Here is a 15,274-nt window from a genome sequence, read left to right as displayed (position 1 = left end):
TGACAAGGTCCTGGAGCTTCAGACACAGAGCCTGGGGAGGAATGAACCTGGACCCCAGAATCCCAGAATCTCAGAGGAGGAATGACCTCAGGGCCATGATGAGCCTCCCCTGAAGAAGGACCTGTCCCATCTGCCCCAGGAGCCCACAGGCTCAGTCAGGCCTCCCCTGAGGCCCCAACTTCAGGGATCCAGAGCAGCAGCAGATTTGCATGTGGGGCCCTCCTCCCTGCAGGGCCTGGCCTGGTCTTAAGACAGCCTTGGGGGAGCCCAGCCCCAGCTGGGGAGCCTCAGGAAACTGAGCTCTGGGAGGAACCTTGACCATGGCCTGGATCTCTCTGCTCTTCTCACTCCTGACTGTCTCCACAGGTGAGGCTTCCCAGGGACTCCTCCCTGTGGCTCAGGCCCCACAATGTCTCAGGCCAGGCCTGCCCTGAGCTAATGCTGAAACTGTTTGAGGGGAGGGGCCAGCATCCCCTTGGGCCATGAGACCCCTGCCTCTGACCAATCTCTTCTTTCCTGTCCTTGCAGGTTCTGGTGCCTCCTATGTGCTGACTCAGCCACCTTCAGTGTCCAAAGGCCTGGGAGAGATGGCCTCCATCTCCTGTACTGGGGATGGAATTAGTAGCTACTATGTACAGTGGTACCAGCAGAAACCTGGCCAGGCCCCTAGGATAGTGATTTATAACACTAGCAGCAGACCCTCGGGGATCCCTGCCTGACTCTCTGGCTCTAGCTCAGGGAACATGGCCACCCTGAGCATCTCTGGGCTCCAGGCTGAGGATGAGGCTGATTATTACTGTCAGTATGGGGACAGTAGTGGTAAAGCTCAAAGTGACCCAGACTGATGGGGAAGTGAGGCAGAAACCCCCCAGGCTCTGCTCCCTCTGTGCCCTCCCCTCTGGGCTCCAGAGGTGCCTGGTGAGCACAAGACAGAGACAGCTTCTCCCTCAGGCCCTTTCCTCCCCTCCTCCCTCCCTGCTTTTCTGCCTGGGCAGCCCCTTCCCGTTCTCTGACCCCCCTGCCCCTTTAAGGTTCCATGACCCTCCCCAGGCCTTCATCTGCACCCTCCACCCTCCCTCCCTCCAATGTTCCCCTCTCATTCCTTCCATTCTGTTGTGCCCCTGAAAGCCTATTTTGGCCTCTCTCCAATTTTGAAGGCTGTTCAGATGCCAAGATGGTGGACTGAGAAAGGAACCCTCTGAATGTCTCCCAAATTCCCCTCCAAACAACTAGAAAACTTTCTCAGCCCTGATGTAGGAACAGAGAAGCAGCTGAGCAGGCCCCCAGGAAAGGTCTGTCTCACTGGGCCTGGGGCAGAGTAGGGAGGTCCAAGAGCAGCAGCAGCAGCCGCCAACCTCACAGCAGGGGGCCTGCAGCAGGGCTCCAAGTCTGGGGCAATCCACCAGGATTGCCTCCTGCAATTACCTCCTGCAAGCCAGCAGCCTCCAGGGCAAGGGAACAGTCTTTGCAGCTCTGCAAGGCCCCACCCCATGGATCTAATCCCAGTAGCCATGCCCCACCCTGGGGGTGGCCAACAGGGATCACCCAGCTAAGGCCACATGTCCAGTGAAAGACAGCAGTAAGACCCAGTACTAAAAACTTGGAACAGGGCAGGACCAGAGACCCACTCTCACTTAAAAACACCAAGACACAAAAAAAAGGCACAAAAAAATGAGCAAAAAACAGAAATGTAGCTTGACTATGGAAAGTTACTATGATGATAGGGAGGAGTAAAGCATAAACTTGGAAGAGGATAAAAGGGTCAAAATGGTTACATGTAAAACCTCAAGGAAAAATGGAATTTGATCTCAGACCCAAAAAGAATTCCTAGAAGAACTTAAAAGGGTTTTTAAAATACTAATTAGAGAAATAAATAAAAAGTGGGTGAAAGAAGAAAAATAATACAAGAGAATCATGAAAAAGAATCAATTACATGGGGAAAGAAGTACCAATATTTACCTAGGAAAATAACTCCCTATGAAAGAGAATTGACCAAATGGGAAATGAAGTACAAAATTTCATGGAAGAAAAGAATTCCTTAAAAATTTGAATTGAACAAGCAGAAACCAATAACTCTGTGAGACCTTAAGATACAATGAAAAAATAAAATAAAAGAAGTAAAAAAAGAAGAAAATGTGAAATTTCTCACTGGAAAAACAATTAACCTAGAAATTAGATCCAGGAGAGATAATAAAAAAAAATTATTGCACTTCCTGAAAGCCTTGATTAAATAAAAAAAACCTGGACAACATTTTTAAAGAATTTTTTTTATAGATAGATAGATAGGGGGCACAGGGTAAGTTGAAGATGAAGGGGTGATATCTGGAGAATAAAATTAAGGGGTGAGGGAGGATTATACTGAGAGAAAGAGAAAGGGAGTGGTACAATGGGGTAAATTATCTTACATAGAACAGATGAGAAAAGGCTTTTACAGTGGAGGGGAAGTGGGGGAAGGTGAGAGGGAGTGAGTGAATCTAATTCTCATAGGATTTGGCTTAAGGAGGGAACATCATACACACTCAATTGGGTATGAAAATCTGTCTTACCCTACAAGAAAATGGGGGGAAAGGGGACAAGAGAGCAGCAAGATGATAGAGGGGAGGGCAGATTGGGGGAGGGTGTAATCAGAAGCAAACACTTCTGAGGAGGGACAGGGTCAAAAGAGAGAATAGAATAAATAGGGGGCAGCATAGGATTGAGGGAAATATAGTTAGTTTTTCACAACATAACTACTATGGAAGTGTTTTGCATAACTACACATGTGTAACCTGTATTGAGTTGCTTGCCTTTTCAATGAGGGTGGGTGCAGAGGGAAGAAGGGAAAAAAATTTGGAACCCAAAGTTTTAAAAACACATGTTAACAAAATTGTTTTCATATGCAACTAGGAAATAAACAGGAAATGGGCTATAGAAATCTATCCTGCCCTACAGGAAAATAGAAGGGGAAGGAGATAAGAGAAGGAGGGGGCAGGGAGAGATAGAAGGGAGGGCAGATTAGGGGAAGCAGTATTCAGAATGCATGCCATCTTGGAGTGGGGGGGCAAGACTGGGAGAAAATTTGGAAGTCAAAATCTTTTGGAAGTGAATGTTGAAAACTAAAAATAAATTCAAAAAAGAATTTTTTATTTTATATTTTTAGTTTTCTCTTCTCTTTCTTTTTTGTTTCTTTTTTTAAAATATGTTTCTTTTTAGTTTACAACATTCACTTTCATAAGATTTTGAGTTCCAAATTTTCCCTTCATCCCAAGATGGCATGCAATCTGATACAGACAGTACATGTGCAATCATATTAAACATATTTCCACATCAGTCATGTTGTGAAAAAATTAGAGCAAAAGGGAAAAACAAAGGAAAGAAAAAATGAAAAAGAAAAAGAAAAGTGAAAATAGTACGCGTCAGTCTGCATTAAGAGGCCATAGTTCTTTTTCTGGATGTAGCTGGCAGCTTCCATTGTCAGTCTTTTGGAATTGTCTTGGGTCATTCCATTGCTGGGAAGAGCCATGTCTATCAGAGTTAATAATGACACAATGTTGCTGTTGCTGTGTGTATTGTTTTCCTAGCTCTGTTCACTTCCCTCAGCATCAGTTCATGTAAGTCTTTCCTGGTTTTTCTGAATTCTGTCTGCTTATCATTTCTTATAGAACAATAGTATTCCATCACATTCATACACCTCAACTTGTACAGCCATTCGCTTGTTGATGGGTACTCCCCCTCACTTTCCAATTCTTTGCCACCACAGAAAGAACTGCTATAAATATTTTCGTTTTTTTTAATGTATTTTTCATTTTTCCCTTTTTCATGGTCTCTTTGGGATATAGACCTAGTAGGGATATTGTTGAATCAAAGAGTATGCACAGTTTGAGAGCCCTTTGGACATATTTCCGAATTCCTCTCCAGCATGGTTGGATCAGTTCCCAATCTTCCAACAAGACATTAGGGTCCCAAATTTATCACATCTTCTCCAACATTTATCACTTTTCTTTTCTGTAGTATTAGCCAATCTGATAGGGGCGATGTGATATCTCAGAGTCATTTTGATTTGCATTTCTCTAATCAATAGTGATTTAGAGCATTTTTTCAGATGACTGTGAATAGCTTTAATTTCTACATCTGAAAACTGCCTGTTCACATCCTTTGAGCATTTGTCAATTGGGAAACAACTTGTATTCTCATAAATTTGAATCAGTTCTCCATATATTTTAGAAATGAGGCCTTCATTGTCAACACCGGCTCTAAAAATTGTTGCCCACATTTCTGTCCAGGCCTTGCCTAGAAAGATGGAGAAAAAGGCCACAGCTCAGCTGGGTCTCTATGCTAGCCAGGTGGGAAACTCATTCCAGAACAGAGAGAAAGAAATACAAGTGCTTTGCTCACTTACTGGATGCAGAGCACGGAGCCGACCCACAGGCACTGCATACCCTGACACAAGGCATGTCTTCCAGAACTGGTGCGGGCTCCATGACCCAATGACTCTGAACAACTAGACAGAAATTCATCTGGACCCTCCACCCCCTCCCCAGAATGAGAACACCCTGCATGCTGTTGCTGGGCTCCTCAACTGCTCCAAAGACTCAGGAGAGCCATATGGAGCGCTGACCTCAGAAGGGACCACGGAAATCTGCAGACCCTGAGATCTGGTGAGACCACGACTGGCTCCGCATCCCCAAGAGAGCCCAGAGAAGGCAAAAGAACCCATGGGCGCGACACTCTTCACAGCAGCTCTTCCTCTGGTGGAATCGGGTGGGAAATGAAGGGCCGGCCCAGCAATTGGTGGAGAGGGGAGGGGGGAGGAAGGTCTGAACGCCATGAGCCCGAGGACTGCATTTGAATCTGACGGTGTTCGACTGGGGCGAAAGAACCACATGGTTTCCGATGACACCAGGAAAGACCTTCCTGGACTCCTGCTGAGGGTGGTCAGCAGAACTGAGGGAACTCAGCACCGGGCAGCAGCCGTACGGTACCACCGAGACCCGTCGACCACTGGACTCTTCTCAGCAAGGCAATGGTGCCAAGACCGTGCCAAAGGACTCGTCACCACAGATGCTGTCTGCCTGTAGATGAGCGTCGGATGATGTCTGAAATGATTGTTGATGAACTAATCCTACCATTTTGAAGAGCAATCTGGAATTCTTCCCAAAGAGTTATTAAACTGCCTATACCCTTTGACTTAGCGATACCACTACTAGATTCATTTACAAAGACCATTAGGGAAAAAGGAAGAAAAAACCTGTATGTTCTAAAAACTGTTTATAGCAGCTGTCTTTCTGGTGGCAAAGAATTGGAAGCTGCAGGCATGAACACCAATTGGGGAATGACTGAACAAGTTGTGGTATGTGATTGTGATAAAATACCACTTTGCTGTCAAAGGACGAGCTCAACCATCTTAGAAGAACATGGAAAGATTTGCACAAAAAAATAACAAAGAGCAAAATGAGCAGAACCAAGAGAACACTGTATAGAGTAACAGCAATATTGTTTTACGAACAACTTTGAGTGAAAACGGTTTTTTGACTGTTATAAATACCCAAGTTAACAACAAAGGATATATAAAGGAAGACACTACCTGTATTCAGAAAAAGAACTGATGAATAGAAGCATGTATAGAATGATTTTATACACATATATACACATACTGTAGACTCCTCCCCCAACCATTTTGGACCCCAACATCTGAGAAAGGCCTAAAAACTGCATTGGTAAACCAGGAGAGACATTTTGGCCCATTCTGAATTCAACCCACCATGATGCTTTGCGTGCTCTGGCACAACAGCTATGCTTTTCTTTATTCTCTGAGTGAACCCAGAATGCCCCTTCCTGTGCCAGCAACCACAGAACTCAATTAAGCTGACCAAGAGCATTCTTCCTATTTGTCATCAATAAGGACAGGATGTCTGGGACCAGACACTGTCTTGAATAGTGGGACTTTTCTCAACTTGGCATCCTATGGACATGCACTATGTAGGGGAAACACAGATACCCTGGGATTATAATCACAATTGACACTTTGTTACTTCTCTCTTTCTGAGGATGAGTGAGGGCTTATGCGAGGTAAAAAAAATGCACAAAGTAGAAAGAATCCAACCCTAGAAAGTTATTATGGGAATAGAGAAGTCCGGGGTTCATCTTCAGAAGAAGATATTGAAGCAAAGAAAATCCTCTTCTACCCCAAAGAGTAACATCATATGTTCACCTGCTCAAAAAGAATTCATAGACGAACCTTAAAAAGACTTTAAAGAACAAATGAGAGAGATGGAGGAGAAACTAAAAAAAAAAAAAGAACAATCCAAGAAAAACAAGATTATGCAAAGAAAGTCAACCAATTAGGAGAGGAGATCCAGAATCTTCAGGAAGAAAATGACACATTGAATATTAGAATAGGGCAAGGTGAACCCAGGGAAATTATAAGAGATCAAGAAATAATTAAACAAAATATAAAGAATGAAAAAATAGAAGAGAAAGTGAAACATCTTAAAAGAAAAACAACTGATCTGGAGAATACATCATGAAGAGAAAACGTAAGAATAATTGGACTATCTGAAAGCTATGATCAAAAGATAAATATTCATAAATCTTAAAAGCCTGCTATTTGCTAAGAACTGGAAATACAAAGAAAGTAAAAAAAAAAAAGACCAGTCTCTGCCCTCTAGGAGCTCACAGTCTAATGAGGGAGAGAATGTACAGACAAGCTATAGACAAGATAGATGGGAAGTAATCAACACAGTGAAGGCACTAGAAGTAAGAAAGATCAGCACCACTTTCCTGGAGAGGGAAAGGGGGCCAAGTGAGAATTGAAGGAAGAGGATTGGTTCAGACCAGGGGTGAGGACTTGCACCCTGGAGGTCACACATGGTCCCTTAGGTCCTCAAGTGTGGTCCTTTGATTGAATCCAATCTTCACAGAACAAATCCCTTTAATAAAAGAATTTGTTCTGTACAATTTGGGCTCAGTCAAAAGTCCATACCCAAGGACCTTGGTCAAAGGATGGACTTGGCTGCGGAAGTCCTAAGAGGATTCTTCTAGTACCTTCAGGATCCCATGAGGAGAGCATTTTGTCTTTTGTTTTGAGACTATAATTAAGCAGTGTGGGATGTATTTCCCTCACACTGGGTTTCAGTTGTACAGGAGATCCGTGTCTGGGGCAGGTTGGACCTTTGCTGGTGCCTCAGATGGAGACAGAGATGCCTGCTGGAGGGGCCAAACCTCAGGCTCTGAATCAGGCTGGCAGCCAGGAATGGAGGAGGGGGCTACCTGTTTGCCAAAGTAATTGGTAGCACAGAAACTGGCCCGTCTCTCTTGCAGAGAGGAACAAGCCTTCCTAGCCACAGTGAGAGGCCTGCCTTACACTGCAAGTTCTCAGTTGCCCTCTGGTTTCTGGAAGAACAGGTCTCTCTTGGAGCACAGTGTCTGCTGAAATTTAATCTTTCAACAAGGGACTGGGGATGTAGGATTCTAATTACTTTTTTTTAATGAGGTATGTTATTTATTTATTTTTTATTGCTTTCAGCAATTGGGGTTAAGTGACTTGCCCATGGTCACACAGCTAGTAAGTGTCAGTTGTTTGGACTGAGGCTGGATTTGAACTCAGGTCCTCCTGACTTCAGGGCTGGTGCTCTCCACTCTGCCACCTAGCTGCCCCAGATTCTAATGACATTGGACCTTTCCAATGTTCTTACTCTACTAGTCCACATGCTTTTGTCATCCTTCCTCGGATCTCCTTTCTTCCTTCTTAATCCCAATCTTGCATCATCTAAAGGGACACCATGAACCACAACAATGAGGTCTCTTGGAATTTCATTCAATGTCACACTTACCGCTGAAACCAATGATTGTATTTCATTTTAGCTCTGGTCGTCTCTCTGAGCCTTTCACCAAGCTCATTGGTTCTCAAAATCTGAGTCCATAAATTTTAAGATTCCCCATAAAATGAAATACTATCTGTAAAGCTGCCCAGAAAGAGTTCTTTTAGACAAAGAGATCAGAATCTTAGATAGAAACAGACACAGAAGCAGCTGCTTAAAGAGGCCCTGGTGAGAGCAATGACGTTTTCTAATTATCAGACAGGAGGAACTGTTCTTACATAACCCAGACTGACATTGATATGACTGAGGATCATGTGGATTTCTTCCTCTGAAAACCAGAAATTCCTACTTTATGATCATTTTTTCAGTTAGGGAATGGGTCTTATTGTTATAAGTTTGAATCTATTGTACATATCTGGAAAATGAGATTCTAATCCAGTATTTGGCTACCAGGAATAGTCTCTCTAAACACTGATGTACATAAGGGCCCTTTTCCTCTGTCCACTCTGCTAACAGATGGGAATATGTATTGAAGTAAAAAGAGAGACTGTCTCTTTTTTTCAAAAAGCTTCCCTTTCTAAGGAGGAAGGTAATAAAAAAAAAGAAATTTTCCTCCAGACCTCCCTGAGGTTGCCATTGGCCCTGCGGCCACCAGAGGGAGACATTGGAACGAGGCTGGGCCTAAGCTGGGATGGAAATGCCCCCTGGGGCACTTGGCCACTGAGCTCCTGGTCTCCTGCTCTGGGGCCTGGGGGAGGCTCAGCTGATATTGCCTTCCCCGCCCCTCCCTCTGAGCTGGAGGCAGATGGAGACCCCCCTTCTCAACACTCTTTTTATGAGACAGTTCAGAATTCTCTTAGGCCCCAGAGTTTGAACAACATCTTCAGGCACTTAAAATGCACAGAACAATCACAGGTTAACCAAGTGTTCAGCACTTACCATGTGCTAGATAAATTTTCTTCAACTTTGTTTCCCTAAGGACTTCAATGTTTAGAGAATCTGCTTAGAATCCCAGATGAAAACAGGCCCTTTGGGCTTGATCACTGAAGGCCAGAGCTGGAAGGGAGCTGAGACATTCCCTGGTCCAATCCCCCTCATTTCACCAATGGGGAAGTGAGGCCCACAGTGAGGATGTGCCTGGCTTTCTTCCTCAACAGCCTCTTGGGAGGCCTGAGCAGCAGGAGCCTTGGGGATTTGGGGGCAGAAGCTGGGCCCATCTTCTGTTATGATTGTTCCTTCGGATGGTCATGAGGCAGCTCTGGATTGGGGACAGGGCAAGGCAACAAGTGTTTATGAATCCCTTCCTGTGTACCAGGCCCTATGCTAAGTGCTGGGGATTCCAATGTAAACCAATGGAAAGAGAATCCCTGCCCTCCTGGAGCTTACTTTCTAATAGGATAAGATAACCCATGAAAGGGGCTCACAGTGCTGGGGGAAAGAAGTCACCATCCCAGGGAGTCTCTGAAGCCTCCAGAGTCACAGGCACAGCTGAAGGGGAATGAAGTCTGGCTATCCCCAAGCAAGTCCTGGGGAAACTCGCCAAGGGGAGGAGGGGACAGCATGGTGGAGGGATGGCCCATGGGGAGAAGGCCCCAGTGCACATGGAAGGTGCAGGAGGAGAGAGCAGTTCAGTGACATTGACATGGTCATGGAGCATCAGACACAGAGCCTGGGGAGGAATGAACCTGGACCCCAGAATTCCAGAATCTCAGAGTAGGAAATGACCTCAGGGCCATGAAGACCCTCCCCGGACAGCAGAAAAACTTGCCCCCTCTGTCCCAGGAGCCCATAGGCTCAGTCAGTCCTCCCCTGAGGCCCCTCCTTCAGGGATCCAGAACAGGAGCAGATTTGCATGTGGGGCCCTCCTCCCTGCAGGGCCTGGGCTGGTCTTAAGAGAGCCCTGGGGGAGCCCAGCCCAGCTGGGGAGCCTCAGGACACTGAGCTCTGAGAGGAACCTTGACCATGGCCAGGATCTCTCTGCTCTTCTCACTCCTGACTGTCTACACAGGTGAGGTTTCCCAGGGACTCCTCCCTGTGGCTCAGGCCCCACAATGTCTCAGACCAGGCCTCCTCTGAGCTCATCCTGAAGCTGCTTGAGGGGCCAGCATCCCCTTGGGGAGGGAGGCCCCTGCCTCTGACCAACGTCTTCTTTCCTCTCCTTGCAGGTTCTGGGGCCTCCTATGTGCTGACTCAGCCACCTTCAGTGTCCAAAAATCTGGGAGAGACAGCCTCCATCTCCTGTGCTGGGGTTGGAGCTAGTGGTAACTATGTACAGTGGTACCAGCAGAAACCTGGCCAGGCCCCTAGGACAGTGATTTATGGTAATAGCTACAGGCCCTCGGGGATCCCTGGCCGATTCTCTGGCTCCAAGTCAGGGAACACGGCCACCCTGAGCATCTCCGGGCTCCAGGCTGAGGATGAGGCTGATTATTACTGTCAGCAGTGGGATAGTAGTGGTAAAGCTCACAGTGACACAGACTGATGGGGAAGTGAGACAAAAACCCCCCAGTCTCTGCTCCCGCTGTGCCTTCCCCTGTGGGCTCCAGAGGTGCCTGGTGAGCACAGGACACAGACAGCTTCTCCCTCAGGCCCCTTCCTCCCCTCCTCCCTCCTTGCTCTTCTGACCCCTTCCTCATCTCTTATGCTCCCCCTCAGAGGCTCCTTCCCCTCCCCAGGCCCTCATCTGCTCCCTCCCCCCCTCCACGTGCTCCTCTCTCATTCCTTCCACTCTGTTGCCCCCCTGAAAGCCTATTTTGGCCTCTCCCCAGCTTTGAAGGCTGTTCAGGTGCCAAGACTGAGGAATGAGAAATGAACCCTCTGAATGCCTCCCCAAATCCCCTCCAAACAACTAGAAATCTGCCTTAGAATTGATCTAGGAGCAGGGAAGCAGCTGAGCAGGCCCCCAGGGAAGGTCTGTCTCACTGGGCTGGGGGAGGGGAGGGAGGCCCGAGAGCAGCAGCAGCAGCAGCAGCAGCCAGCCTCACAGCAGGGGGCCTGCAGCAGGGCTCCAAGTCTGAGGCAATTCACCAGGGAGGCCCTGCCCTAGTGCAAGCCAGCAGCCCCCTGGGCAATAGAGCAGTCTGTGCAGCTCTGCAAGGCCCCACCCCAGGGATCTCACCCCCAGTGCAAGTGACTAGGGAGGCTTTGACTCCATTGATGACCAGTAGTGACTCCCCACCCCAGGCTGGCCAGCAGAGAGACCTTGCTGCTGTGGCCTTTCAGCAGAGGGGCCCTGTTTCCACAGCAACCCAGCAGCAGGGCCCCTCCCCTGGGGCAGGAAGGCAGCTAAACTCCACGTTGAGGGGAGACCAACAGGGAGACTTTACCCACCAGGACATGCCAGAAGGGAAATGTGCCCTCCAGAGAAAGCAAAGAGCCAAGCCCTGAAGCCCAGGGAAAGACAGCATTAACACAAAATCTTGGGACAGTGTAGGACCAGAGCCCAGGTCTCACAAAAAAAATACATCCGCCCCCGCTCAAAAAAATAAGGCAGGAAAATGAGCAAAAAGCAAAAACAGTTTGATTAAAGAAAGTGACTATAGGGGGTCACTTGGTGGTGCAGTGTATAGGGAACCAGCCCTGAAATCAGAGAACCTGAGTTCAAATATGGCCTCAGACACTCAACTTTTAGTAGCTTTGTGACCCTGGGCAAGTTACTTAAACCCGATTGCATCACTCACACACACACACACACACACACACACACACACACACACACACACAAAGTGACTATGATGATAGGGAAAATCAAGGCATAAGCTTAGAAGAGGATAACAGTGTCAAAACGGCTATGTGGAAAGCCCCCCAAAAAATCTACTCAAATTTCTTGAGTATTATGAAAGTATATAGGGTGGTTTAAAGATGTAGCTTGAACATATTAATGATGAGTCAACAGGTATTTGTTGTAGGTATGAAGCCCCAGAAGATGAGCAGTTTTAATCTGTAAGTAAAGGATAAATTAAATGTCAGCTGTTAGGGAAACATCAGGAAAGATAGCCAAGCCCTAAGTTGTGGTTAGTGAAATTTGGTATATAAAGCACAAATTCTTGGGACTGTCATTTACTATTGTTTTGGGCTTTGATTACAGAGAGAGTTGTCCGAATTTTCATGAAGCCAGTAGTAGATAACAGCATGTGCTGCAATCTGGGAACTGCTGAAGGTGAATGTTTGTACCTGGGAAAGCTTTTGGAGATGACCACAGCACAGCCAAGGAGAGATCCTCCTGACATTAATTCCACATTGTGCTATTTCCTTTCTGAAAAGCAAAATTCCCATATGGTTAATGCTGAACCTAGCTTGGAACACCTTGTGACTACATGATTGGCTGTTGGAGTTGGTTCATGCCTGGAATCAAGCAGAACTAAGGAAGTTTGTTTTTTCCTTCTGTTATGATATGTGACATTATTATAACTATTTCCCTGTTTTTCCTTTTATAGCAAATTTCTATAATGTAGAAGTTTGGTCATAGAATACTAAATCTATTCATATTAGATTCTAGAACATCTCTGAGTACTAAAATAGGATGAAAGCATAAATATCTTATTTGGGATCAAAGAAGAATATGAGGGTGATATCCTCCTAAGGGGGAAATGATTAAAGAAAGTAATCAGACAAAGACATAAGAAGATAGTTTTCTAATTAAATGGAGTAGTGAACTTTGAGAAAAGAAACAAGATTAGACTGTTTTCTCTAACAACTGTATACACATGAATACGACTGGCTTCCAAAACTTACCTATCATGGAATTTCAAGCTTGGAACATTAAACAGTGAAATTATTTTCCCTTTACCAAAATATGTGTCTGATCATTTTAAAAGGCAGAAGAGTTCATTTTATGGTTGGACGCTCAAGTTTTTAAAAGATTCTTCTATCAAGTAGAGGATTTAGGTAAGGATAGATACATTGTATAATCTGTAAACATTGTATAATCTGAAATTCTCTGAAGTTTCCAAATTGGAGAACTCAATTTAAGTGATTGTGCGAAATTATACTAAGTCAGAATTAACTTGTAATCTCTAGATTTGGAACCAGAGAAGAAGGACCTCCTTTAGTACTATACTGATGATAGAGGCTATTGTCCAAGAAAAGATATCTAGGGACCAGATAAATACATGAGACATCTGTTACTCAAAAAGTGCTGAGAGCTGGGACCCTTCATTTTCCTTGTTATTGGGGAGGATGAAGAAGCCCATCCTCCTTCTTCTGAGACCCCCCAAAGTGCCAGGGAGCCCTCATCTTGACTGTTCTCTGACTTTTTCTCTTCTTATTCAGTGCAGGGATAGGTAGGAGGCTGCTCCATGAGACATGGGAAAGGAGGTGGAGGAGCATTTGAAGGGGGAGGTGGATGAGTAGCAGTTGATTCTGGGCCTCTTTGGGAGGCTTCTGTTTCTCCCTCTCCCTCTACTGAGTCTGTTTCCCTGCTCCATTAAAATATGCTTACAATTAGGGGTCTTGGGTATCTTTTTCCCAACTTTTTAAAAAATTCTTTAGGATGGCAAAAAGGAAGCTCTTTGAAGGAGCTACTATTATTTTAAATCATGTCTTGTGAAGAAATGTCATTTAAAAAATATCTTCTAAGTAGTAAAATATTTAGAAACCTCACTAGCGTAGTGGATAGAGTACTGAGTCTAGATTCAGGAAGACCTGGGCAAGTCACCTAATCTCTGTCTGCCTCAGTTTCCTCATACTTCAAATGGACTTCATAATAGCACCTACTTCCCAGGTTTGTTGGGGGAATTAGATGAGATGATAATTGTGAAATGTTTAGCACAGGCCCTGGCAAAAAGAAACTGCTAAGGAGGAGGGAGGAGGGAGAAAGGAGAAGGGGATATCTGATTGGTGCAGTAGAAAGAGCCGAGAATTGAAGTCAGGAAGACCCCAGTTTGAATATGACTTCAGACCCTGTTTGTATGACCCTGTGCAAGTCACTTAACTTCCATGGGCTTCAGTTTCCTCATTTGTCAAATTAAGATAAGAATGACATTTACCTCTGACGGTTGTTATGAAGATAAAATGCAATAATATATGTAAAGCTTCCCAAAAAGAGTTCTTTGGGCAAAGAGAGCAGAATGCTAGATAGACACAGACGCAACTGCTTAAAGAGGTCCTGGTGAGAGCAATGGCACTTGCTAATTATCAGCCAGGGGGAACTGTTCATACATAACCCAGGCTGACATTGTGAAGGCTGAGGATCATTTGGATTTCTTCCTCTGAAAACCAGAAATTCCTGTATTACAACCATTTATTCAGTTAGAGAATGGATCTTATTCTTCTAAATTTGATCCTTTTCCATGTATCTAGAAAATGAGTTTCTAATCCAGTATTTGGCTACCAGGAAGAGTCTCTCTACACACTGAAGATAAGGGTCATTTTCCTGCTTCCACTGTGCTAACAGCTGGGAATATGAATTGAAATGAAAAGAAAGAATTTCTCTGTTTTCAAGGAGCTTCCATTCCAAAGGGCAATTAAAAAAGGGGACCTTCCTCTTGACCTTGCCTGAGGCTGCCATTGGCCCTGTGGCCACCAGAGGGAGACATTGCAATGAGTTTGGGGCTGAGCTGGGCTGGAAATGCCCCCTGAGGCTCCTGGCCCCTGAGCTCCAGGTCTTCTGCTCTGTGGCCTGCGGAAGGCTCAGCTGATGCTGCCTTCCAAGTCCCTCCCACTGAGCTGGGGGTAGACAGAGAGCCAGTCTCCCAAAACCCTACCTTTTTATGGAACAGTTCAGAATTCCCTCAGGCCCCAGAGTTTGAACAACATCCTCAGGTACTAAAAATGCCCAGAACAATCTCAGAATAACCAAGTGTTCAGCACTTACCATATGCCAGGCACTGTGCCAGGTGCTGGGGGCACAATAACAAACAGGAGCAGGCTCTGATCTCAAGGCCCTTCCCTTCCATTGAAGGAGCCCAGATGCCCCTGAATGGGGAAGTACAACACAGAGAAATGCCAGGGAGCTGGGGGAGGAGGGGCCTCTCAGCTGTGGGTTGGGGGGATGAGGAAAGGCCTCAGGGAAAAGAGGGGGCTGCAGCAAGAACCCATAGAAAGGGCCTCCCACCCTCTCCCTCCCCATATCTCCCTCCATACTCAGATCTTTGTGATCTGCCGGATGGTGGGTGTGGCCTCAGCCCCAGAGGGACAGCCAACATTTAGTATTTATTTCTGTGAAAGTTAGTTAAAGAGGCAACAAGCAAGGTGATGAGTAAATTCATATTGTTTATTCCCTTAAGTTAGTGACATGTACATGAAGCCAGAGCTTTAACTCTGACTGAATCAAGCAATTGTAGGAGGACATTTAAATCCTAACTCAGGATGTCTGTGTTACATGGATTTATGTTCTCCATAGAGTTGGACTGAAAGGGAGGATCAGCTTTGAAGTCGGAGAGGAGACAAAGCTGGCCATTTTTTTCCTCTCTTTTTTCCTTCTCAGACAAATACCAAAGTTGTCCAAAATCCACACTTGCGTCCAAGATCTGTGA

General features: G+C 45.6%; 1 pseudogene and 1 gene segment (V, D, J or C); both read left to right on the top strand.

Moving 5' to 3' along the window:
* Window positions 1-255: 255 nt before the first annotated feature.
* LOC114048768 lies at window positions 256-860 on the top strand (annotated as a pseudogene).
* Window positions 861-9,695: 8,835 nt separating this feature from the next.
* Window positions 9,696-10,296, top strand: LOC114048759. The segment is given in 2 exon segments: window positions 9,696-9,807; window positions 9,965-10,296. Coding segments are annotated over 2 exon segments (363 nt in total).
* Window positions 10,297-15,274: the final 4,978 nt, after the last annotated feature.

Source organism: Vombatus ursinus, unplaced genomic scaffold, assembly GCF_900497805.2.
Source record: "Vombatus ursinus unplaced genomic scaffold, bare-nosed wombat genome assembly UNPS02002543.1, whole genome shotgun sequence".
Lineage (NCBI taxonomy): Eukaryota > Metazoa > Chordata > Mammalia > Diprotodontia > Vombatidae > Vombatus > Vombatus ursinus.
This window is presented reverse-complemented; position numbering and strand designations above follow the sequence as displayed.